This window comes from Dromiciops gliroides, chromosome 2 (genome assembly GCF_019393635.1).
Source record: "Dromiciops gliroides isolate mDroGli1 chromosome 2, mDroGli1.pri, whole genome shotgun sequence".
Lineage (NCBI taxonomy): Eukaryota > Metazoa > Chordata > Mammalia > Microbiotheria > Microbiotheriidae > Dromiciops > Dromiciops gliroides.
This window is the reverse complement of record NC_057862.1, coordinates 448,102,648-448,129,975: the sequence shown is the minus strand read 5'-3', so window position 1 is coordinate 448,129,975 and position 27,328 is coordinate 448,102,648. Positions and strand designations below refer to the sequence as shown.

The 27,328-nt window shown below is 36.2% G+C and overlaps 1 protein-coding gene across 1 annotated transcript in view; it reads left to right on the top strand.

Moving 5' to 3' along the window:
- The window catches only part of GNAS (GNAS complex locus), a 316,026-nt gene that overhangs the window by 123,288 nt on the left and 165,410 nt on the right, over positions 1 to 27,328 (top strand). Inside the window, 1 exon segment of the mRNA XM_043990078.1 lies at positions 9,774 to 9,846. Within this exon segment, the coding sequence (XP_043846013.1) occupies positions 9,774 to 9,846 (73 nt within the window).

Below are 27,328 nucleotides of genomic sequence, written 5' to 3'. Positions count from 1 at the left end.
AAAATTCTTATCCTTCTTGATTGCTTGCAACATTTGACACTGTTAACTATTCCCTCCTCTCTTGGTTTGTATAACATATTGTTCTCTCCCAATTCTTCTACCTAGTTAGCCACTCTTTTTGCATCTTCCTTAACCAATAATCATTGATCTCATCTCCCCAAGGGTCCATCCTGAGTCTCCTTTTCTCTCTACAGTCTTTATCTTAATAATCTGAACAGCTTTCATTGTCATTTATAACAGAATGCCTCACAGGCCTAATCTTTCTTGTGATCTCCAATCTCACATAGTCAACTAACTTTTGAAGATTTTCCCCAGGACATCCTCTAAGCATCTCAAATTCAACATTTCCAAAACAGATCTCATTGTCTTTGCCTATTTCTGTTGAGGGTACTACCATTCTTCTAACTACCATGCTCTCACCTGCCACCATATCTTTGTGCAGACTGTTTCCCGTGCCTGGAATGTACTCCCTTTTCACTTATTCCTATAAGAACATCTAGTTTCCTTTAAAACATCTCTTGTGCCATCTTCTACATGAAGAATTTCCTGATCATTGAAGCTGTCAGGGCTTCCCCATATTACTTTGTTTTAAGTTTTTTTTCAATTAGCAAATAATTATTTTCTTTCCTTCCTACTCATCTTCCAACTGAGGAAAAGAGAAAAAAATAACAAATATTCATAGTCAAGCCAAACAAATTACATGTCATCCAGAATGTATATCTCATTTTGCATCTTGGATATATGCCTTCTTTTTCAGGAGGTGGATTGCATTCTTCTTAATCATGACTCCTAGATTTTTGGTTGGTCATTGCACTGATCAGAGTTCTTAAGTCATTTAAAATTGTAGGCATTTAGTTTAATGAGTTATTATTGGTGTATATAATGTATTATGGTGTATATATCATTCCCCAGTTATTGCATATATTGTTCCCCAGTTTACTTCACGTTTTATTTCCCAAAGCACTTTGTATGTATTTTGTACTTATGTGCACACACTTTTTTTTTTTTTTTTTTTGCAATAGAAGGCAAACTCCTTAAGGGCTGGAATAGTTTGTCTGGCACTTAGACATTTAAACAAATGCTTGTTGGTTGATGGATTAACTATAAATCAATTTTCTATCTTGTAAGAATTGTAAGACACAGGTGCTTTGGGGAGAGAGGGTATGGTGGTGGCAAGGGGGTGTGTGTGTGTTTTATATGCTTGTGGAGGAGGTAAACTTAAGTAGGAGATATTTGCTATTTGTAAGTGTTTACAGATTTTAGTAGCCAACTATCTTTAAACAGAAAGTTCAATCCTGCACCTCTTGAGGATTTCTTCAAAATTACCATGTATTTCTCTGCCAGAGGAGAAAGTAAATATAATAAAGAAATGATTACATTTTGTGTAAAGCAAAAGAAAGAGTTTTGTTATATTGTTACTTTACTAAATGTAGCTATGGACTGATGATTTTTGTTAATTATGATTGATTAATATTTGATCTGAATTTGCTCAACAAAAGGATAGAGCTATCTTATTGGCAGTTGGTGGCACAGAAGAGAGAATACTAGGCTTAAAGTCAGGAATACCAAAGTTCAAATCCAACCTCAGACATTTGCTAGTTGTCTGACTCTAGGCAAGTTACTTAACCTCAGCTTTTTCAACTGTTAAATTGGAATAATAACAGTATTTATCTCTTAGGTTGTTACGAGGATCAAATGAGATAATATTTGTAAAAAGTATGTAGCATAGGGGCAGCTAGGTGGTGCAGTGGATAGAGCACTGGCCCTGGATTCAGGAGGACCTGAGTTCAAATCTGGCCTCAGATACTTACTACTTACTAGCTGTGTGACTCTGGGCAAGTCACTTAGCCCCAGTTGCCTCACCAAAAAAAAAAAAAAAGTAATGTAGCATAGTGCCTGGCATATAATAAAACTATATAAATTCTTATTCCCTTCCTATCTCATCTTCTATTTTTATTTTCCAGTTTATCATTAACTTTCTTGGTGAAAGACAGCATGACATAGAGTGATAAACTTGGGCTTAGGAGAAATGGGTTTAAATCGTGTCTCAGATATTTGCCAACGATTATGGGCAAATCATTTAATATCTCAGTTTTCTCAGCTGTGAAATGGTAATAATATTACTTGAGGTACCCACCTAATAGAGCTTTTGTGAGCAAATCAATTTGCAATTCCTAAGGTACTACACAAATGAGTTATTATTGGTGATTCTGAACTACTTCTATGTTGTAGTTTCTTATGTAAGGAATAAAAGATGTTTGAAATTAGGTGCTTCTCAATTAGCATTCAAGCTGTTAGGTGGCACAGAGGAGAAAGTGATGGACTTGGAGTCAGGAAGACCTGAATTTGCTTCCTGTTAAAGCACTTACTACCAGTGACCTCAGGCAAGTCATTTAACTTCTGTGCCTCCATTTCCTTTTGAGTAAATGGGGATAGTAATGGCATCTATCTGGAAGTTTTATTGTGGGTATCAAAGGAGATTATATTTGTGAAACACTTTGCAAACCTTAAAAAATCATGTTAATGCTCCTGATGATAATGATTGGTACTACTAGGTACCAAGCAGTGGGGATACAAAGAAAGGCCCCCCCCCCAAAGCGCCTGCTTTCAAGGAGCTCACAGTCTAATGGGGGAGACGATATGTAGAGAACTATGTATAAACATGATAGAGACAGGATGAATTGAAATGAGTCTCAGAAGAAAGGCACTCTGGTTAAGGAAACCTGGGTATGGTTTCTTGCAAAAGTAGACTTTAGCTGAGACTTGACCTAAGCCAGGGAATTAAGGGTACTATTGAAGGATTGAGTAAAATAACCTAAACTCATTTTGGGGAACTCATTTGAACAGAGAACTGTAAAGTTCTCCTTTAATGACTTAATTTAGGGGTGGAAACCCCGGGTTTTCAAGGCTGTCAGTGGAGTGTAAGCTCTGGTAGATTCCATCAAACTGTGTAAAGGTTTCCGGAACTACCCAGCAAAGACTATATTCTGAGTCAATCCAGTTGAATTCAGAATCTGATCAACTAGAAGTTTGGGCATCTGGTGCTGGGTTTTGTTTTTTCGTTGTAGCAACTCCTGAAATTGCTTTCTAAGGTAAAGAAAGAATATCTCTGAAAAGTTGATTCCACAAACCTTCTGAAGTATTTAAAATGAAGTTACTTATATTGAGTGAATTGTGAGTTGAGGCAAATTTCGGTTTTGTTACATAGTGGGAGACTGATTGTTAACTGTATAATATGTTCATAGATAGCAAAGTATTAATATGCTTACCATAATTGCCACTATGTGTTAAGTGCTTGGTAAAGATCAAACAATACTTCCTCATAGTTTGGAAAGTATATTTAAAGTTAGGTTTAATAAAAATATGAATTATTTAAACCTGGTATAATTTGTAGGCACGATTTTAGAAAGTTACTGTTTACAGTTGTGTAAAATGTTCATTTTTAAAATGAAATTTTTTTATGGTGTGATAGCAAGATGAGTTTTTTATAGCATAACAAACTGTTAACAGAAATCTGCCAATTGTTGCAGGACTTTCTGAGTATGCAGCAATTCCTCCACTTGCCACCTAATTTATACCATCATTCTTTTAGGAATACATTGCACTCATATAGCACCTTTCAACAGAGATCTGAAACATTTTACTTGTAAAGTAATTAATTAAGGTTCATAGCCTCTCAGTGTGTGTAATTATAACCATTTTTTTAAGTAAGGGGGAGGTGGGGGGAAGACGGGCTGGAAGGAGATGTTTAGCTACTTGCCTTAAGCTAAAGTTCAAGTCAATACCGAACGTCAGAAGAGTCTCACTAATACCGGCTTCTTAGTCCCCAACAACTTTTTGTTTCGCCGCTAAATTACCTAGGCTGTAAATTGCTGAATCACAAAACCCTAACAAAATAAATATACTGTATATGCGTCCTGGGTGAACCTCACTTCCTTTGTAAGCTTCCTCTTTGATTCTATTTTTCTCCCTTCCCTTTCCGTCTTAAGGGGCTGCAATGCCCCATTCCTTCCGAAGAGGCTGGCAGGTCAGCGGCCATGGTTAGTTAGGAACGGGACATTTTGGGCGTCACCAATAGTGCTAAAAGCTGGCAGGTGGAATGTGCTAGCTTTGGCTCAGGCCCCTAGGACCGTGCCTTTCTCCCTTTGCACCTTCAGCATGCGTGTGTGTAAACCTGCGCCTGTGTGTAAGTATGCATCTCCCTATGTCGGCCCGAGGGCTGGTTTGAAGAGGGCGCCTAGCAGTCCTGACGTTTGGCTATCATGTGAATACTCAGTTCCCATGGTTCAGTGTGTGCTCTTGCCCCACCCATTTCTCTGTGTCTCTCCCACTCTGTAGACCTCAGTGCATTAATATATGTGTGTGTGTGTGTGTGTGTATATATATATATATATATACACATATATATATACATATATACATACACACATAACCCTATAGAGATAATGGATCCGGAAGAGAATTGAGCTAAGCATGAGGATAATAAAATAACAATTAGGGAAACTGACCTAAAGCCCCTACAAAAAAAATCCCCTGGCATTGGGGCTGGGGGCTGGAGGTTGGCGGGATGGGGGTGGGGGGCTGGGCGGGGCGAGGGGAGAGGTCTGCTTCGGGAGACCCTCCCAGGGACTGGATGTGGATCCCTGAGGAGTGTGTGAAGAAGCCCTAGGAAGGATCAAGAGCCTAGAAATGTGATGTGAAAAGAAAAAAGCGGAAGGGGGGAGGTGGCGGACAGAGGGAGGCCTTGGGTTGGAAAAACCACCATTAGAAGGAGGAAGAAGAAACCAGAGGCAGGGAAGGAAAAAATTCACACACACACACACACACACCCACCACGGAGGAGGAGGAAAAGGAGGAGACCCCATTGCGCCCAGAAAGGGCGGGGGTGGGGGTGGGGGGGACACCAGATAGAACGGGGCAGCTAGAAACTCGGACTGCGAAGGGTTTTTTGTTTTTTTTTCTGTTTTACCCCCACCCCCACCCCCTGGTGACCGTGTTTGCTTTATACCCCGGGTGGATTTGCTGAGAGTTATTTGGTAGAGAGCTGCATTTTGCTTTTGGAAGATTGGTGTCATATATGTGTGTATATGTATGTATCTACATATATCCACATGTATGTACACATACACACATATACATACACACATACACATATACATACACACATACACATACATATACATATACATATACATATACATATACATATACATATATTTTTTCCGGGGGGTTGGGAATCTGTTCCTCTCCCCGCCCCGAGCAAAAGGAAAGGAAGAGAAATTGCCACCGAAGAGGAAGCGGCGGCCCGAAGTTGGATGTGTGGATGACTCTGGGGGCAAAAGGAGATTGATTTAAAAAAATTTTTTTTCCGTTCACCCAACCCCCACTCAGACCCCCGCGAAGACCCGCGGAGGGTGGGGGGAAGCTCTGCGGACCCAGGGGCGAGTGGGGGAGGGTGGGCTGTGGGCCCGGTCTTGCCCAGGAAAGGGGTCGTCGCGAGTGGAAAGACAGACACCCTACCCCAATTGTGGATTTTTTTTTTCGGGGGGGGGTGTTAGGGTTTTTTTTTTTTCCGCTTCTGCCGCCGCCGCCGCCGCCGCGGCCACGGGAGGGAGAGCGACTCCCCCTCGGGCGGCCCCGGGGATCGCTCTCGCCCTCGCCCTCGCCGCTGCGCTGAGGGAAGGAGGGTTTAGCGAGAGCGCTCAGGGCGGCGGCGGGGCCCGCAGCGGAGCCGGGAAGCGGAGGCAGCGGCGGCGGCGGCCCCAGCGGCAGCGACGGCAGCGGCAGCAGCGGCAGCGGCAGCAGCCGCCGCCGCGGCGCCATCAGCCCCCTCAGCTCGACAGGGCTTCCACAGAGACGGGGGGCGGGGAGGCGGCGGCCCCCGCTCCCCCGCGCCTGGGAGAAGATACACACACGCACCCTCACCCACACGCAGACGCGCGCACTCACACTCACACACACACTCACACTCACACACTGATATTTTTGGGTAGGGGAGGTTGATTTTGTGAGGTAATTTTTATTTTTACCTCCCCGCCCCCCCCCCCCAGTCTTCTCGTCCCCCCCTTCCTCCTAGTTCGCCCCCCCCCCCGTGTTACATTTTTTTTTTTCACTTTCTTCGGGGTGGGGGCGGCCGGGCCGGGCCGGGCCGGGCGGGTCTGACGGACCGAGGCCGCGGGGTGGGGGTGGGGGTGGGGGGGCCGCCGCTGCCGCCGCCGCCGCCGCCGCCGCCGCCGCCGCCGCCATGGGGTGCCTGGGGAACAGCAAGACGGAAGATCAGCGGAACGAGGAGAAGGCGCAGCGAGAGGCCAACAAGAAGATCGAGAAGCAGCTGCAGAAGGACAAGCAGGTCTACCGGGCCACCCACCGCCTCCTGCTGCTGGGTAAGGAGGGCGGAGGCGGGGGGCACTTCGTCTGTCCGGCTCGGCCCGGCCCGGGGCCAGCGCGGGGCACAAATCCTTTTCCCTAGCTCCCCTCCCCTATCGCCCAGGGAAGGGCCCGGGCCGCCGGCTGCTGGGGGGGGGGGGCGGTTGTGGGGGAGCTGGGAGATGTTCTATTGGGGGTAGGGGGAGGCAAAGACCTTGGGGAGGGGCTGGAGGCGGAAGGAGGGGCCTAGGAAAGCGAAATTGGGGAAGGGGGAAGGCGAAAGGAAGGTGGAGGGACTGAAGGAAAGGGACGCCCCTTGGGCCCCCCACCTTCTGGATTGTTTTAGCGGCCTAGGCGAGAGCCGAGGGAGCTGGAGCTGTGACTCAAAAAAAAAAAAAACCCGCAATTTTTTTTGTTGGGGGGGTGGGAAGAAGAGTGGAGAGGTGTGTGAGAGTGCGACGGGGCTTGGGGAACAGGAAACGGGGTGTCAAGGCGTGAGGGTGTGAAGGGGAACCCGCCATCGGAGAGAGGTGATTGGCTAAAAAAAGGGGTGTCACTTGGGGGCGCCGTGGAAATGAGGGGGGCTAGGAAGAGGAGGATTTGACAAGGGAAGTGGCTGTTTGTGAATGGGAGTGTGTGTGGGGGGGAGTAAAGGGGGAAAGACTGTGACATAAGGGCCTAGGGAGGGATTGGGGTAATAAAGGTGTTGGTTTTTCCTGGTTGAGGGGTGAACAGGCTGTTCTGGGCTGGAAAAGGGTGTTTATAGCAAATTAGTGCATTTTATTGTAGGGTTCCTTATGTGACCTGAGGGTGATATGTACATATATGTACTGCATGTATGTATGTGTAAATATAACTAAAATATGTGCATGTATACAAATGATTGTATTGTGATCTCTAGGGAAGGGCATAGGACTAATGATGACAAAAATCACAATTTTCTTTATAACCTGATTTCCCGCCTTACACTATGCAGTCATTTAAAACTAAATGCCAGCATTAGTTGTAACAGCAGGTGAAGCTCCCCCTTCCCCCAAGTCCTTTTAAAAACGTAGTTTTTCTGTTATTTGGGTCATTTATAAAGTACTTAGAGAAAAATAAAGTTGGGTAAAAATTGAAACATGAAATTTTTTATTTAAAAAGGTTATTGATTCCTCACCCCCAGTATCATGTCAGAAGAAGAAATTGTATGTTTCATATGCCTGATTTATCTTGGTGATTATTTCCCTTTGGTGAAAGGGGTAATTCTTTTTAACTATTAGGAGAATATCATCACTGTTACTATTTTATTTCTTTTTTGAAGAGAGGAAGAGGCCTAAAACAAATTGTAGATATGGCTAGGAGGATTACACAAGTGTGCAGTAGGATGGAAGTTTCTTATTTAATAACACAGTTTAAAAAAAATACATTTAAATATCTACTTGAACTGAAATGCCTTTTCCCTCCCTGCTTCCCAAGGTAGTTGACATTTCAAAAAATCAGATTGGTGTAGTAACACTTTAAAAACTCTGCTTATTTTCATGACCTCCCTTTTTTGCTGTTTAAGTTTAGATGTTTGTGAAAACCCAAAATTCTTAGCTCAAGTGAAAAAGTTTTTGCTGTTATTTTATGTGTTTTTTTAAAAACAAACTGATGTTTCATGTGTTGAATTATATGTTCCCTTAATGGTGAGACTTTACAGTATGTGTTAATATGTATATTAGCAAATTTTCAAAGAACAAACCTTAAAAGTACTAGGATCTGCCACTGACCTATGATGTTAATGGGAAGTGTAATTTGTTTAAGTATAGCAGTGCTTTGTGTATGGAATCATGATTGCAAGAACCCAAGCTGCCCACTTAAATCTAAAAACATGTTGTATCACAATGGCCAGTAAATTGTCCCTTAGGTGAATATTTTGAAGGTGTTCTATTCCATGACTATATTGTGATTTGACATGGTATATGATTCAAAATTCCATTCATTTTAGCTGGTACCATATATTTTTATTTTTTACCAAATATGTAAAAAAATAGAAAATTTAAAAAGCCCCTTACTGTCTTCACTTAGTTTCTTACCATAACAGCTTTAAAATGTAATAAATAAATAGTATTCTCCAGTTTATTCCTCAACAATCCATAGAATGTATTTATGTTAATATTCTTAAGTTATGACCATACACATTCCTAGTATTTTCTCCCTTCTGGTGCTGTTTCATCAATATTTTTTTATATTTTAATATTTTGGCAAGAAGTCCCTAAGGTACATTGTCTGCTTGAAAAACTTATTCATAGAGACTATTTTTAACTCTTACAAGTATTGATTAGTGGGTTGGTAAAAAGGAAAGAAGAAGAAGAGGCCTTGGTGTCAGGGTAGTTAAAGGTTGAACAGGTTTGTGTGGGAGGGCAAAGAACTGTCAATGCAGAAACTCTTTGGTTGACATCTGTATACTTACAAAAAGCAAAATAACAACAAAATCCCCTCATTTAGATTAGTAGAGAGTATTTCTTCGACAAAATTGCATTTTATAAATTGAAAGAGACTTTCAAAATTGAGGCATCTGCAGGGTCTAGAATCCTTGAAACGCATTGGTGCAAAATATATTTTCCCTGTTATGGATGCTCCAACCTAACATTAATATAATTCTCTTGAAGAAGTATTGGGTTTGGTACTAGGAAGGGAACTTTGGACAGAAAGACAATGAATGAAGGAAATAAGAAAGTAAATCTTTCACTTTTAACTGGAACACTGTCTTGTCCAGAAAGACCTATACATGAATCCATAGTTGTTTTATTTATTGGGAATCTAGTGGAAGAGGGGCTAAGTGGGTGGATGTTGAGGTGTTGGAGGTAAATTCCTACTGTAGCTCAGAGGTAGAGAAATAAGCAAAGTGAGAGACTGTTTTCTGAGGTACTAATGGTTAAAATGTAGCATTTGAACTGTGTATGTGTAAAACTAAAGTTTCTGGACTTTGTTTTGTGGGAGCAACTCCTGGGTATTTTAACTGTTATATATCTTTTTCCAGATATGAATATATGAGTTTTTATATAAATTCATAAGTATCATACACACATACATTTCTGTATTGTACTAAGGAAGTTTCAGAAATCAACTTTGAGCCTTCCCTAAATGACAGAATTATCCTATTCTTTTTCTATGCTGCTTCTCTATCCCAATTAAAAAAAAATCCTTTTTTTTTTTTTTACCCTATGACAAATTGATGGTGATATACTTGAAGAGGACACAGAGCTAATAATTACTTCAACTGTGCACTTGTTTTAATTTACATTACAACTGGAGTTTCAGGGAGGATTACTGTTAATGTCTCCATTATTATTTTTTAATCATGTGTATGGAAAAAACAGCCCTATGTGTCCTGAGTGTCTTTTCGAGCTTCCTGCATAAACTGATTTACTTTCATTTTCTAGGTGCTGGTGAATCTGGTAAAAGCACAATTGTAAAACAGATGAGGATCTTGCACGTCAATGGATTTAATGCTGAGTAAGTGCCTTTATTCCTTAGTCCTATAATATATTTAGTAACAGTTATATATTTTGTACTTTTGCAGGATGTACAAAAATGTTTATGAGATTGAGTAGTCAGAATTAAATTTACCAGTCTACATTAAAGAATTAGTCATCTTTTTAACTGCATCTTCCTTCCTTCCTTCCTTCCTTCCTTCCTTCCTTCCTTCCTTCCTTCCTTCCTTCCTTCCTTCCTTCCTTCCTTCCCCCTCCCTTCCCCTTCCTTCCTTCCTTCCTTCCTTCCTTCCTTCCTTCCTTCCTTCCTTCCTTCCTTCCTTCCTTCCTTCCTTCCTTCCTTCCTTCCTTCCTTCCTTCCTTCCTTCCTTCCTTCCTTCCTTCCTCCCTCCCTCCTCCCCTTCCTCCCTTCCTTTTTCCCTTTTTGAAATAAAACAAAACCACCAATGGTTTTATAAAAATCTTTCCAGGTTAAATATATTTTAGTTGGAGGACAGTTAACTCTAAAAACATTTGGCCTCATGATAACCTTGGTCACATCAAGGTTCTATGTAACAAACATAAGCAAAAGTTTTTGTTGCAGTTCCTTTCACAACATAGCTGACAATAATTTACCTCCTCTGTCACATTGATTCCTCAAGTTGTCAACATTGTTTTTGTTTTCTGGTAGATTTCAATGTATAAAACAGTACAGTTTTCAAATTTAATAAGCAAACTATTTCAATATAATTTTATGTAAAGCCTTTCTATTTATAAGATATGGGAAGCTTTGTTAAATATTTTCCATTTTGCAGCTGAAATTATTTGTTTGAAAATTTTCACACTTGTGTTGACAGATTTCATTTGAATCATTTGATAGTTAAATTGAAGAAAATATTAGGCCTGAAAATCAATTCTTATTGTCAATTAATCTATTTATAGAATCTTTAAATCCTATAGTATCACAATTGCATTATGTGACTTGCAATTTACTTGTTTTCCAATGCTATTATTTGTTTAGTAAAAGACTGCAATATTTAATGGGTCAGAAAAAATTCTTTGCATAAAATCTTCATCTTTCAAAACACTAAGGAAAGTTTTTCCTGTTTGCAGTTACTGTCTGTTATGCAGGATCTTGATACTCTAAAAATATTTTAAAGTGTTGAGATAAACATGAAAATTCTCATGTAATTTTAAATAATTCTCATTTTCTAAAGCTTTTGCTTATGCTGCTTCTTCCTCAACACCTTGATTATTATTGGATCTCATTTAATTGTGTGATTGTATTTTGACTGTTAGAATAAGGTTTAGGTTATCTATTTTTTAGATCTTTCTGTTTGAAACCCATTTGAGAAACTATTACTACTTTCTTAGTACAGGATGGTTATACCTAAAAGTTTTAGGGACTTTGTACTTAAGTAGTTATTTTCAAAATATGAGTTTACTACAAGCTCTCCTGATCTTTGGAAGAAGACTTGAAATCATAATTCTCCCAGAGGTCTTGCATAGTAAATTTTAACTTGTGTGTAAGGACAGTTAATGCTTTTTCTTGAAAGACACCATTTCCTTTTTAAAATTAGTACCAAGGATACTCAAAATACTTATAATGATTAAAATGAGATGTTCCATATGTGTGTGTGTATATGTTGTGAGAAAATAATGGGTTTTAGAATGCCCAGAGGGCGCCCCGACTTTGAAGGGATTATATTAAGATTTATTGGATTGACTTTGCTGATTGACTCACTTGAAGTTGACTTGATTGAAACCTCACTTACCTGAGAGCCTGGCCCTCAGGAGGTGTGTTCTCTGAACTCTGACCTCTGCAAGTTCTGCTCATGGACCATCCTCAAGTCCAGTGAACCAATGGATTTGGGTGATGCTAGCCAATTAGCTTGAAGCAGTGTGTAAGGACCACCTCTCCTCTGGACCCAGAGGAAGCTTCCACACTCAGTTATGCTTTCTGAGGTGCTCTTGGTGGTGGCAGAGGAATTGGAGGAAGAAGCAGGCCAGGCTGAGCTCTGTTCTCTCCTCTAGGCTAGTTAGGCCTTCTGAACTTTCAGAGACATGTGCGCTGTCTTTACTAATATTTAATATACTTTAATAAATGCTTAATGCCCCCAAACTGGTGATAAATCTTCTAATTTATAAATAACAAATATATTAGAAACTTCAGCTAATTTTCCTTAAACTTGGGAGAGAAATAAGGCGACCACATAATAGTTTGACACACCACAGTGTATATGAGTGTGTATAGAAGTACTTTATCTAGTTTTCTTTGCCTATAATGGAAATAAACTGAGCATAACATATGTGGAATGGAAGAAAATGTGTAGGTAATACCTGATTTTATTATTCATTTTGCCAAGATAAAAGAGTGGAATTATTGTAATGTAATCCATATATTACTTTTCTCCTCAGAATACAAAACATTTCCATATATATCATTCTGTTATCACAAAATGTGTTTGGATCAGAGGGCGACACTCACCATTTTGCAAATGAAGCATAGAGGTTTTACAGTTGAAGGTTAAATAAATGACTTGCTCAAGTCATAAAATCAGTGTCATTGTCAGAATAAGGAATAATTTGCTGACTTGATAGACTACTTGTTCTTTCTTTAAACCAAGGCATAAATTATCTCTCCTTGAAAAATAGACTTAAGGGGGGCAGCTAGGTGGTGTAGTGGATGAAGCACCAGCCCTGGATTCAGGAGGACCTGAATTCAAATCCGGCCTTAGATACTTGACAGTTACTAGCTATGTGACCCTGGGCAAGTCACTTAACCTTCATTGCCCTGCCCCCCCCCAAAAAAACACCAGAACATAGAAAAATAGCATAGAATTTTAAGCTGTATAAGAATAATAAAGTCACATTTTATCTAGCCATAGCTTAGAACTTATGATTACATTAATGCTTTGTTTTTACCCATTAGTAGTTTGTTTTTATGATTTTATAAATATTGGAGATTAACACAATAGTTTTATAAATGCATGCAAAAATTCTGGCTTTAAAAAAGTAGACATTTTAGCAGCGGTTTTGTGACTCTGTGAGATGAGCATGTGTGTAGTATATGGTGAGCAGAGTTAGTTTTGGCAGCTTCTGGAATCACTCCTTATCCTACCAAGTGTGACTACATTGAACTTCTATATAAACACAAATCACAATGTTTTTACTGGTGAAATAGAAGAAATTTAGCAGAGGTGTTTTATTTGTCAGGTATTACTTTTGTGGCTTAAATCACAGCTTGTTTTGTAGCCCTGATAAAAATTTTAATGTCTTTTATTGATAGGTTATTCCTGTGATAGTTTTATGTTAGAGTTTATAACTACATGTGTTGTATACTATTCTGTTTAAAAAGAGGCTCAAAGTATCCATGGGCTTCATCTTTTTCATCTGTAAAATGAAGGAATTAGTTGGATTAGGTGATCTCTTCCAACTTTAAATCTGTGATCCTGTGAATCTTTCATAAATGCCTTTTGTAGGAAGGCAGTGTTGTATAATAAAAAAAGTTCTGCACTTGGAATCAGGAGACCTGGGTTTGTGTCATTATTCTGACATCTCACTTGGAGGATGGATATGCAAATTAACCTCAGTTTCTTCATATGTAAAATGAGGATTATAATATTTGCATTATCTACTTTCCAGCGTTACTGTGAGGAATGTACAGTGTAAATTTAAAAGTGCTACTATATATGTGTGTTATTATTCGTATATGTGCATATATAATTTTTAATATTTTTAGTGTATTTAAAACCCAGAATTTTGTAAATGAAGTGCATGTTTTAAACAACCAATAAATCTAATTTTATATTTGCAGTAATGTTACATATCAAAAATCATAATGTATCCAATTGCCTGTTTAAGGTGCTTCCAAAACTATGTCATTAAACTTGCTAAATTCTTTAAAATAGAAAATGCCCCTTTGAGTTTAAAATAGTAGATTTGTCTTTGCACTTTTGATGTGACTGGTTATTTGATTCATAAAGGTGAGAAAGTAGGTGCTATAAGTAGGTAACATAAGTTAGTAATGAAACCTCAGATTTAAGCTTTATTAACTACACGGCAACAACAGACTAAGTTTTATAAAAGTTCTCTTCTAACTCTGAATCCTATGATGATAAATCATGAACTTGAAACTTCTAATCTTGTTTGTAAAGGGCTAAACAAACAAGAAACAAATTATAATCTCCTCTGCCCCCAAAAAACCCCCACACATGATAGATACTGTGCATACACAATAATGAACTAAGAAAGAATATTATTGCATTTAACAGTATCCAGGTGTATCACTTTGGGATTATATCAAATGTGATTCAACATTTTAGTTATTTTGAAGATCTATGCTTAGTGTGACTGACAATTCATTGTAAAGTCAGTAAATTTCAGAGATTAAAAATAATACTGCATTCTCACTACAGAATCACTTATTGACATTCTAGAATTTATTAAATGAATTCACTTATAAACCAAAACAAATTAGGAGCCATATATTTTCCCCCCACTCTTTAAATAGTATACATTAGATAGCTTTCAGTTTTTGTATCTTTAGTCTTAAAATCTGGAAGATTAGTCTAAATGAATTGGTTGTTCTTTTTCTATTTTACGAATGACTTGGAACGAGTCATAAACACATACATTTATGAGTTGACTGTACACATATGTTGTTAATAAGTTACCTACACTTGTCACAAAATGATTCTAAGATACTTAATTCTTGACACATTTATGAAAAATTTGCAGAAGTTATTATTGGTCAATAAGTAAAACATCCTATAGTGTTATTTATTTTAAAATACTGCTTCAGTTTTGTTTTTATAGTCTATACATATGTTTCAAGGGCTGCTATATGGGAGGGAATAATCTTTGAAGTTGGTTCATTTTCATTAGAAATTCTAGAAAGTTGCCAAAAAAATACTTTGGACTTTAGTCTTTAGAGTATAAAAGAGAATAGTTATCATGTGAACATGACAACTAAAAAAGGCTTACTTGTTTGAGTTCTAAAGTACATTAGCCAGAATACTATTGAGAAAACTGTAACTTTTACCAAACTAAAATGTACTCCATATATTTATGAACTTTCAAAATTATTTTATTTCTGTAGTCAATTCTTGCTCCTTGCATATTATTAAAACACAAAAGAATGAAGACAGAATGGGGAGAATTATACAGAATGCGGGAGTTAATGTACTATCTTAACAAACACCAGGCCTTTCAGAATATCTTGTCAGTTTTTTTTTGGTTTGGGTTTTTTTTTTTTTTTTGGCCAGAAATAGAAGTGAGTAGCAGAGTCCATCTTCAGAGAAGAACTTAAAATAGTTGTTTTTGATCATTGGGTAAAGTAGTTGGGTCTATATTTTTCTTTTTTGAGAAAATTTTAAATATAGGTAAATGATTATAAACTTTGTGAGACAAGTGACATATTCCTCCAGAAAAACCACCAGTATTAATGATATTTTTTAAAGCTTAGAAACATTGCTTTTCATAAGATTCTAAAAGTTTCATTTTAGTTTCATAATTTATAGTATCTGTTAAAGTAATATGCAATAAAAAGAGAAAAGTACTGAAATGGACTTTGGATGCTTAGCCATGAAAGAAAGTTCATTTCTATTTAAACTTTTGCCCCAACACTTGACAGGGCAATGTCTTTTTACAAGGTTAGTTAAGCAATAATAATCTACAGTGTACCCATTGGGTAAATATTATGATTAAAACTGGGCACTACATGCGTTTTTAAAGGATGCAGCCATTGTTTACTAAAGTTTTTTATAAATCTTATTTTGGTAGGTAATTACACTTATTTTATTTATTAATTATATATTTTTTACACATTGAATTTTTAAAAGTTTTGTTTGGAGTTTTTAATGAAAGGTATGTTAATTTTTAATTTTTAGAAAATTAATATAGCTGAGCTCTTCAGTGGTACAGATAAGACATTCAAACCATAACTTCTCTTTTCTTCTATTTTTAAAAAAAGGAAATGAAATCCCCAGACTGGTTCCTTTGTGGAAGAAACTATAGGTAATCTCAGAGATTGTTATATTTAGCCTTTGAACAACATACAGGGGAATTCTTCATGTGGGTCATAGTGTCTTTTATTTTTATCTTTTCTAACTCAGTCTTTTCTTTTTCCTTACCACAGTGGTATCAGAAACAATGACTCTTGAACTTGAGGAAATATTTATATAGTCTTAAATCTGGAAGGGACCTTAGAGATCATTTAGTTCAGGTCACTCATTTCACAGATAAGGAAACTGAGGCCTTGAAAGGTCAAATGACTTGCCAGAGGTCACCCACGTACAGGGTGGGCCAAAAGTCACAAAGGGGTCTGATGTTTTAAAAAGTTTTTGAAAATTATTTTCAAATAATTTATGCCATTTATGGGATTTTACTCCTTTTGGCCTACCCTCTAGTAAGTGGCAGAGCTGGTAGGATTTAAACTCTAATTGATAACCTTCCCTAAATGATAATGTTTTGGGGAGTATTTACAGGCAAAAAGGATCATTCATTTACTTGGTAAATTTGGATTTTATCTGGAGCTGGGTAGAACTATTAGGGTTTACAAACTGATAAACAGATTACCTAACATCATATTTTTAAAGCTGTGAAATAATTTAACTTTCATCAGAGGGGAGGTTTGGTTTTTATATGAAAGCTAAACATAACAGATTTATTCCTTATGTTTTGGTAGCAGGAAAATACATTAACTTTAATTAAACTACTAAAGAACAGGATAATTTAGAAAAAATACAGAAATTATTTATTTTCCTAAATAGTGTTTTGTTAATATATTGTAAATATGGCCAAGGCAGTGTGGTACAGTGGAGAGAGGCCTGGGTTTAGAGTCAAAGGGTCTAGATCTGTATTCCAACTCTGCTACCTGTTACCATTATGACTTTGGGTAAGTAACTTAGCACCTCAGCATCTCACTTCCCTCACGGATACAATGAAGGGATTTAACTAGGGAACTCTTCCTGCTCTAAACTATATAATCCTATGATTTTACTGTATTGTTTATCTTTCATGATTTGTCACTAGTCTGTGAAATAATACCTGTTTTTTTTTTCCAGTAAAGATCTTGTTTTAGTTACAGGAAGGCTAATCTAGTCCTGCCTAAAAAAGTAATAAATACCTGGTCAGTTTTCACATATTTTTAAGATTGTTTCTCAATATATATTCCTTTTCTTGAGTACTTGAATTTTCTGATTGTTGATATACTATTTGAAACTAAAGAAGATGATTACATATGTAACTTAAAAACAGACAAAATTCAGTTGTTAATATCATAAGTTTTCTTTAGGGACATTAACTTTTTTTTTAAACTGAGTATTAAACATGACATCAGGAAGACCTGGGTTAATAAACTGTTTTTTGGCACTTAATAGCTGTGTGGCCATGGGCAATCACTCATCCCTCTGAACTTCAGTTTCCTGATATATAATATGGGGACAATGTTCCTAGCCCACAGAGCTGTTGTAAGGTTTAAATGATGTAATGTACATAAAATGCTTTGAAAACTTTAAAGCACCATCAGGTGTCATTTATTATTATTTATTTCTCATTTTATTTCCCCATATTTATAATACGTATATGAGACTATGGAGAACTTTATTTTCAACTTACACTTTTGTCATGCAGAAGACATCATCACGTAGTAGATCTGACTTAAAGCTAGGATAACCTGGGTTCAGATTCTGCCTCTGATACATACTGATAGTGTGAACCCTGACAAGTCATTTAACTTCTCAGTACTTTAAGCCAGAGATGTCAAACATGCCTGCTGGGAGCCACATGCAGTCCACAACTCTTCTGATTAGAACCAGATTAGAATGCAATTGGGAAATATGTAACAAAATAAATAAACATACATTAAAACATAGATAATATTTTATTTAAAAAATAAATCAATAGATGGCCTGCAGGAATCCTTATGTACGGTGTAGTGTCCTCCATTTCTATCTGATTTTGATGCCACTTCTTCAAGCAACAGTCTAACACTATACATCCTCATCTGGGAGTCCTTTAAATCAGTGAAATTACAGTTTCAGTCCTTGTCCCTTTTTTACCATACACACATAATTTATTCAGACCAAAACTGGAAAAGATCAATTTACTCCTTTTGTTGAGGAGAGGAAGATATATCAATGTTCATCCTAAACACTTTTGAATGAATTTTACTGCCCTTTGTTTTCCCTCCACAAGAACCAATGGTTTCACACTCTTTGTTAAAAAGTTATTTTAGGGGGCAGCTAGGTGGCACAGTGGATAAAGCACCGGCCCTGGATTCAGGAGGACCTGAGTTCAAATCCGGCCTCAAACACTTGACACTTACTAGCTGTGTGACCCTGGGCAAGTCACTTAACCCTTATTGCCCCACACAAAACGAAACAAAACAAACCTTATTTTAATGTTGCACTGTTTTAGACATTAGAAAAAAGTCGTTAATTTTTAAGGCCACAGAAATGTGTTATAGTACTAGACTACTTAAGAGTCTGTCTTACTATATATTTTCACTTTCTTCCTTCCTCTCTCCCCCCTCTTCCTTCCTTCCCTCTTTTGTTCCCTCCCTCTCTTCTTTTTCTTTCCTTCCTTCCTTTTTTCTTTCTCCCCATTTACTTGTGTATACATATACATATATGATATATAATTATGGTTACTAGAATAGTATTTTTGAAATTTTTTGTTTTGTATTCAAGTGGCATCTTTTCTTGAAAAGAAACATGCACAAATAGTAAATTATAGTATCTATTTTAATAGTATTTTGAGTTTCTTTTGTGATCAAATTCTTTTAAAATTTCTAATTTTTTCAAACATTTAATTTTTGAAAATTGACAGGATATAGTTTTAGCCTTGGAGGTACTTTCTGTTTTGAAAGATACTATTATTTCTTTGTTTTTACTGAATTTCAAAAATTATTCTTTATGTTGATACAACTCTGACATGATTTTACTATATGTGAAAGAGTTAAAAATTTATTTTTTAGTTGAGCAATTTCTGTTCACTCAATGAATTTTACTATATAAATGCCACTTTATTTGTCCATTGTCTCTATTTTTAAAAAATAATTATCTAAATTTATAGAGTACCACCACAAACTACATCTATTACCATTTAAGATGTGTTTTCCTTTCTAAGACTATTTACTTTGTTTATCCCCCAAGGGCCATACTATTCCTCATTGCCCTTTTTTCTTAGTATTATTCTAAACTTGCTTTAGATGTCATCTTTGGCAGGCTTTGACAACCTGTAAAACGTGTGATGTGCCAGGTTCTCGTTGTCACATGCCTTTTCCCTATTGAGCACACCCTAACTACAGGAGTAGTGTTAGAGGATTCTTACAGGTCCAACTTCTGTTGGACCTGAAGGCACAGGGTCATGATGGAATGCCCCTATATAGTACTGACTGTACTGGGCATTTGGCAAAGGGTCAACTTGGCCACTGCCATAAGACACTGAAGGGGAACACATAAGATAGTATCGTGCAACTATCCATAGAATTATGAGGCTAATCTTACATACATCACCAATGGCTGCATCACCTTTTCCCCTTAAATACATTAACTGTCTGGTATATGTCTTGGAATAGTTGCTAGATCCACTATTTCACTACTTTGGGGGCTTAATTTCGCCATCACCTTTGTGGTGCTAACACCAACCCCTTACTTTCTTGTATTTACTTGTAAGGTGAAATTTGTGTGCTATTTTTTTTTAGGGGACAGATGAACATGTTCTCATTTTGAGGAGTGTGATGATTATAATCATGGAAGGGAGGGCAGCTGAAAATGACTCTCTTCAAAAGTTATTATGGTGCTAGTTGGTCAGTACATCTCTAGAAATTAGCCTCTTTATCTTCTTTAGTATATTCAGTAATTTTGAATCCTGCTGAGATGTCATCTGTATTCATTTTTGATGATAACTCTTATCATTTTGGGGTTTTTTTGAGACATCCTAATATCTGTTGGTGAGATTGTGGTCCTTTGCAAAACTGCTCACATTGTGCTCCATTAGATAGATGTAGTATCTCATATTACACAGTTAAAAAGGAAGTAGAATATATAGTACTTTGAACTGAAGGAGTTTCTAATCTAGGAGTCAGAAACAATTTTGGTATTCATTTTGCTTTAAACTTGAACCAGCATTTTTCATCATCTTCTTCATTTGTTGAATGATAACATCTAAATAGGCATGGTACATTATCATTTTTCTTACATGCTATTTTCTTGCTGAAATCATATTAAAGTAAATATTAATCTTGTATTTTTATTTTATAATTCCACTTTTTTCAAACCGATTCTAAAATGACAAAATTTATATTTAGTAATATTTGTTGAAGAACTAGAGTAAAAAAATTAAATTATGGTTGCTCTACAAATGAAAAAGGTATATAAATGTTCATATCAGCTATTTATGATTTTTTACTTTCACTTTAGGTACTTTAGATTGAAGACTACTTATATTGAATTTATTTTTTGAAAAATGTTGTTACAAGTATTTTTCTGATAGTCATAAAAAAGGAGAAAATATTTTTGTACCAGGAATTAATGGTCAAAACTCATCTTGGTTTTCCTTTTTGTATGTTATAAAGATAGTTATCTGGTGGGATTAGCCACCTGTTTTCTTTACCATATTCTCAGTGGGATTGTGAAATAAATCACCATAGAATCTACCTACTGCTGTTCATTTAGTGCAGGCACCAGAAAATAATCATCTATCCCTGCTGCACCTCTCTAGACTCCCAAGAGCAATGAGCTAATTGTTTAGGCAGAGATGTGAAATTCTTTCCTCTAACTATAGATAATCTCAGTAGATATTCCAATTTAGCCATAGAGCAGTAACCTTAAAACTAATTGTGTGATTGTCCCTTTAGGTATGTGAATTATGACTTTTGCTTTTAAACATTTGTTAAATGTAGAAGTTAAATTTTACATATATGGATATATAACATAGACCTTCTTTATTACTCTCGTACTTTTTATGTTGGAAAAAGAATGGTGTAATGGGAAGAGATAGGAATAAAGAAAACCTCCATTCAAATGTAGCCTTTGACTTTAGTTGTATGACCCTGTGCAAAATACTTAACTTTTGTACCTTAGGCAACTCCCTGGTATTTATCTACTAAGTCATAGCCCAGATTTCAGTCTAGCTATATTTGCAGATGGGGCTCCTATATTGGGAATTCTTAACTTTTTTTTTATCATGAATACCTTTGGTGATCTATTGAAGCCTACAGATGCTTTCTCAAAATAACATTTTTTAAATGCAGAGAATTTCAGAGAAAACATGTTATATTGAAATATGATTATCAAATCTTTTTTAAAAAATCCATGTACCCAAGGTTAAGAACCTCTTTCCTGCATCATAGTGAGAGCTCCTCATGCTGGTGAAATTACAGATCCTTAGTATCTATATTACAAGTATATGCACGTATGTATTTATAGTCATAAAATTTTTATATATTTTATGACTATAGAATGTAATATAGAACTTCATGCTTAAGAAGCTCAAAACATATTTAGATCATGTTTCTAGGCAAAGATTAGTTTTGTAGTTTTCAAAATAGGTCCATATCCAATAATATTTAAAAGATTGGTCAGTCTGAAAGAAGATGTAATTGGGTAGGACCAGGAAAATTCAAAGGACTAGATGACACAAAATTTGTGATACCATTGTAAATGAGGGTAGTTATTTGGGGATGAAATAGTTACAAAGTACTTGAAAATAGTAAACTTTTTTTTCTTCTAAAAGTAGCATTTTTATATAAATGATTATATATAATTTGTATGTAAGAATTTCTACCCTTTAAGATACTCTTCTGTCAGTTTTATTATGACTATTTGTTACTATATATTTCTCTTGAGAATGTAAGGGAATCAATATATTCTCTGTTCAATGTATTATGAATATAGTTAAATTCTGAAAATAATGGGGTAACTAAATAATAATAGGGTAACTTGTTCTGAAAACTTAAATTATTTAATATTTAATTTTATGGGATTTGAATTGAGTTGTGTGATAGTAAGCAGTTCAATTCTAGAATTGTTTCCTAAACTATAAAACCCCTCTCCCTAACATATTTCTGTTTACTCCTAATTTTTAGATTGAGCCCAAAGGAATTATCTAATATTAAAACAATAATGAAACATTCACCTATTTATTATAGAATGATTCATTTGAGATTCATAACAAAAAAGAGAATTTCTTTTAAAAATATAACTTCTATTGAAGAAATGAATGCCTTTATACTTTTATAATTTCTGAAATACCCTTTTAAAAATATCTTACGCTAAATCAATACAACAATGCATTTTCTCTTTTAAATTTTATTTTAAACTTAAATGCAAAACAACAAAAAATTCTCATCTGTACAGCACAACACAAAAAAGGATTCCATATGAAACCATGACTCTCTATTTCACACTTACTTTAAAAAAAATGTAATAAATACTACACATCGTTTTCACAGCTACCCTGCTTTTCTGTACTTCCTTCTGAGTTTTCTTTTGTCCTCTGCAGTGCATTTTTTTCCCTCCCTTCCCACCCCACACTAGAAAAGGCCTCCATTAGACACAGATGTGTGTGTGTATGTAAAACCATATTGTACATGCTTCTGTTTATCAGTTCTTTCTCCAGAGGTGGATAGTGTCTTCCTTCCTAGGCCCTCTGTAGTTGATTGGAATATTTCTTGGTACTCAAAATAACTTAGTCACTCAGTTGTTCTTCAAACACTATTGCTATTACTGTATACAATGTTTTCTTGGTTCTTCTCATTTTACTTTTCATTATTTCATGTAACAAAGCTATGTGTTTTCATATTCATTGGGAGAGGTTGGTGCTTTATTTGCTATAATGCAATCCTTGTATTTGCAAGAGGAAGTTTAATTATTCTGTGGGTATTTATTTTGGTTAATGTTTGCTAAGTAGTTATTGTGGAAAAAACTTGAACTTAATAACTTCCCTAACTGCAAGAGCCAATCTGTTAACTATTGAAGTTCATTTATAAGATATTTTTAAAATGAGAATTTTTAAAGTCTATTACTGAACTGATGATGGCTTTATTTGAATATGGAATTTCAAATGAGAAACTCTTTAGATTCAAATCCTGTTACACTGTGATTTGTGATCTTGGGTAGTTCACCATCAATAAACATTTATTATGGGTTTACTATTTGTAGAGGGCTCTTCTAGATAAAATACAACAATTAAATAAATCCTTATAGAATTTACAGTCTAGTAGGGGAAGGTGATAGGACAAATACTCAACTAAGATAAATTTAGAATAAGCATAGTATAGTGAAAAGACTGCTGGATTCAAATTCTAGCTCTGTAATTTAATATCTTTATGATCTTGGGCAAGTCACTTGACATCTCTTGGCCTCACTTTCTGCTACTGTAAATTAAGAGAGTAGAGCTAGATCATCCTCAGTGTTCCTTTCATTGCTAAATTTCTGATCCTATGATATATGCCTGCTATGGAAAGCTTGAGGGGCAGAGGAAATGTTACAGATTGGGGGAATCTGGAAAGGCTTCATGGTGATTATATATTGTCTGATGGACAGGTAGAATTTTGATAGCATTTTAATTAAGGAAAGTACATTCCAGCCATAAAGAATAGCATGAGAAAAGACAGAATGCCAAGATAACATGGGATGATAAGTACAGGGATAATCAGGTAAGCCTCTTTGAATGGAACAATATTGCATGTGGAAAGCAGTAGTGTGAACTTAGGTTGAAAATGTACAGTGGTGCCAGACTGTGGAAGGCCTTGAATGCTAAGCCTGAATAATTTGACTTTTGTTTGGCAACAAGGATTCATTGAATAACATGAATTCAACAAACATTTACTAAAGGACTTACTATGTGTAAAGCACTGTGCCAGGCACTTGGGATACAAAGGAAAAAAATAATCTGTTTAAAGGAGATCCTGTTCTACTTGGTAGTGAGGGGAACAGACATATCAACAGGTTTGAAGAATCCTTCTTAGGTTCTATTGTGCTGTTTTCTCCTGGCTCTTCTCCTACCTGTTTAAGTAGTCCTCATTCTCTCCTTTGCTGATTCATCTTTCTCCTTGTTTTTTCTAAATCTGAGTGAGAGGCTTGACTATTCCCCAAGACTCAGTGCCAGGGTGTATACGTGTGTACACACACACACACACACACACACACACACACACACACACACACACACACACACACCCTCTGTTTAGTTATCCCTGATATGTGAATGGTTCCCAAATCTATATATTAAGCCTAACCATGTCAAGGCAGCTAAGTAGCTCAGTGGATAGAATTCTGGGCCTGGATTCAGGAAGACCTCAGTTTACATTTGGCTTCAAATACTTTATTAAAACTATATGACCCTGAGCAAGTCACTTAACATCTGTTTGCCTCAGTTTCTTGATCTGTTTAATGAGGAGAATAACAACACTTACCTACCAGGGTGGTTGTGAGGATCAAATGAGATAATATATGTAAAATGCTGATTAGCCGCTACATAAAAGTTAATAGTTACTATTAATTGAATTCCAGCCTTGCATCTCCCAAATGCACTTCCAATATTGGTGCTTTTAATGTCCTGTCACTGTTTCAAACTGAGTATATCCAAAACTGTTCTCATTTTCCCTACCTGCTTCTTTCTTCACAACCTCTCTGTTACTATTGATGATAATATCATTCTTCCAGTTAACCAAAGTTAAAATCTCTGTCATCTTTTTTCTTCTTCTTCTCTCACATCTAGTTGGTTGTAAAATACTATATATAATTCCTCCATTGTATCAGTCCCATATGTCCCCTTCTCTCCATACACTGCCACCACCCAATTTCTAGCTAGCTCTCCTCACAGCCTGCATTGATGTTTGAAATAGCCTCAGAACTAGTCTTCCCTACCACTCTTCTCTACATTCCCTACTCAAAAAAATTGAGTTGCTTCATAGAATAGGATGAAATATAAACTTCCTTGCCTCTCATTTATAAGCTATTTCCAACTTACTTTATTTTAAATTAATTCTGTTTGTACACTATGTCAGCCAAACTGTACCTCTCTGTTTCCCTACCTCATCTGACTTCTCCCAACTCTATGCATATATGTATAGCCACTTTCCCTATGTCTGGAACTCTCATCTCCTTATCTCTATATCACTTACTTTGCTTAGCACAGTTCCTGGCACACAGTAAGTGATTAATAAATAGCTTGGTGATTTGACTCTACTTTGAAATCCTTTTCTTTCAAGGCTCAGCTCAATTCAGCTCTCCCCATATGGCAGTGTTCTTTCTCAGATTTTCCTAGAAGACTTTAGATTGCTCTTCTGTATCACATCCTACCTTATACGATACTTATTTGTGTATGTTATGCTTGGTAATAGTGTAAGCTCCTTAAAGATAAGGATTAGGTTTTTTTATTTTTATTTTTCTTCTGTAGTATCTCCATAACTTCCTGTACAAGTAGGTGTTGACAGGGGCAGCTAGGTGGCGCAGTGGATAAAGCACCAGCTCTGGATTCACAAGGATCTGAGTTCAAATCCAGTCTCAGATACTTGATGCGTACTAGCTGTGTGACCAACTCTGGGCAAATCACTTAACCCTCATTGCCCTGCAAAAACAAACAAACAAGTAGGAGTTTAGTAAATGTTAAATGTATGGGAGATTAAGTTTACAAAATTAATTTTATTATGTAATACTGAATTTGATTACATTGGTTTTGAGATCAGAATGCAAACTTAAAATATTTGGTAGAAAATATTTAATCATGATGTTTTAGAATAGCCTTTTCCACCTTAAATGTTCAATCAGTCAGTTTTTTGGAGGCACATCCTTTTAAGAGGACAAGTTATTGGAGAAACCCAATTTATAGAAACAATTGAATCAGATTAGGAGTAGTGTGTGCTTTCTTAAAAATGCAAAAAGTAAACAATTTCTTAGAAAAATTTTTAGAATAAATTAAGTGTCCAAAGTGTGATTTTTGGGGGGGAAGGGGAGCTATACGTGATCTGTAATTACTTATAGCTGAAGGAAAAAAAAAAGTGAGTTTTAGATTCCAGGACTGGAAATATCAGTTTAGGATTATGAGGATATTGACGTTTTACATATGGTTTCTTTTTTTGTATTAATTCTGATTTTGAATTAGTTATTTGTACTACAATTTGTCTGGTAAAATTTAGTTGATTGTAGCCATTCATAAGTAGCTCTAGTTTTAGATTTGTAGGCCTTTTTGAAAATACATTTCTTCATGAAAACATACCACTTAATTCTTCCTTTTAAGAAATTCTAGGACTCTAGAAGATGACTTAAAAAAAAAAAGAATACAGTTATCCCATCAACATCATGGGCGTTAGGAGTGTGGCATCCCTATGGTCTGGAAAGTCCACATAAAATATTTTTGTCCTCCTTTCCTACCAGAAAAATAGTCTAAATTATTATGGTATTAAAAGGTAAAATATGTTGACATTATAGAATACTATACATGTATTTTATGCATTTCTGAATTTCTAAACTTTTTCTTTATCATCTGCTGGCCTTTGTGTGTTGTCTGCATCTTCTGTAAAACTCCCCCCAAATTTCCATTTAATTTCTTATTCTTACCTCCAATATATAAAAACTGCAATGGGGAAATTCGCAATGTGGAAGGAATAACTGTAGTCTTAAAATGGAAAAATGATTTTTGTCATCTTGAAAAGCAATAACATTTTTGTAACTTTCATGGAAAAATACATTTTTTCTGTTGCTTTAAAAACATTTACTATAAAATTTTATTTTAATTTAGGGTATGGTGAATTGGTGCTATGAATAGGAAATGGATGGAAACATTAATCTTTTTATTTATTATCAGATTCCCTGCACTTTCTGGTGTGACTATACTAAGTTATTTACTTAATTGTTTTTTTTAATATTTGTGTAGCAGTGGTGGAGCATGTGGAGATCTGGGTTTTTCAGCTACTCCTATTTTTCCCTCATACTACCTACTTATTACCCAGATGGATATCAAAATTTGTGTGATTTTCTTTTTTTCCCCACTCCTGAAGCCCTGAGTCAAAGAAAGCACTTTTGGCAAAAAAAACAAAAAAACAAACCAGCCCAAAAACAAACAAACAAACAAACAAAACACCTTAGTTGAATCTCTATGTCTGTCTTTTTCCTAGGGATGTTTCCCTCTGAGTTGCTTCCTCCCAACTTCATTTCCAGTAAGTTCACTCAGATTAGCAAAGGCCTGAGGTTAATACTGTTTATAAAGACAAAATAAATGCATAAAACAAATAGAGATAAATAGACTTACCCTGTGCTTAGAAGGAAAAGGTTCAGTCTTCTATTCTAGAGCCCTTGAGTAGAAAAGAGATAGAATTACTTCCTTGAGGTCCATAGTCCAGGGATTTTAGCAATAAAGCATCTGCCCAATATTCCTGATGTCCAATTAATTGTTCAAACCAGCTTCACTTCTGATGATTTGGCCTCTTTGCAGCAGTTGCCTCTACTTACTCAAATACTCTTTAACTCCATGTGGATTATCATAGCTTCCCTTTTTTCTGTTCTACAGACATT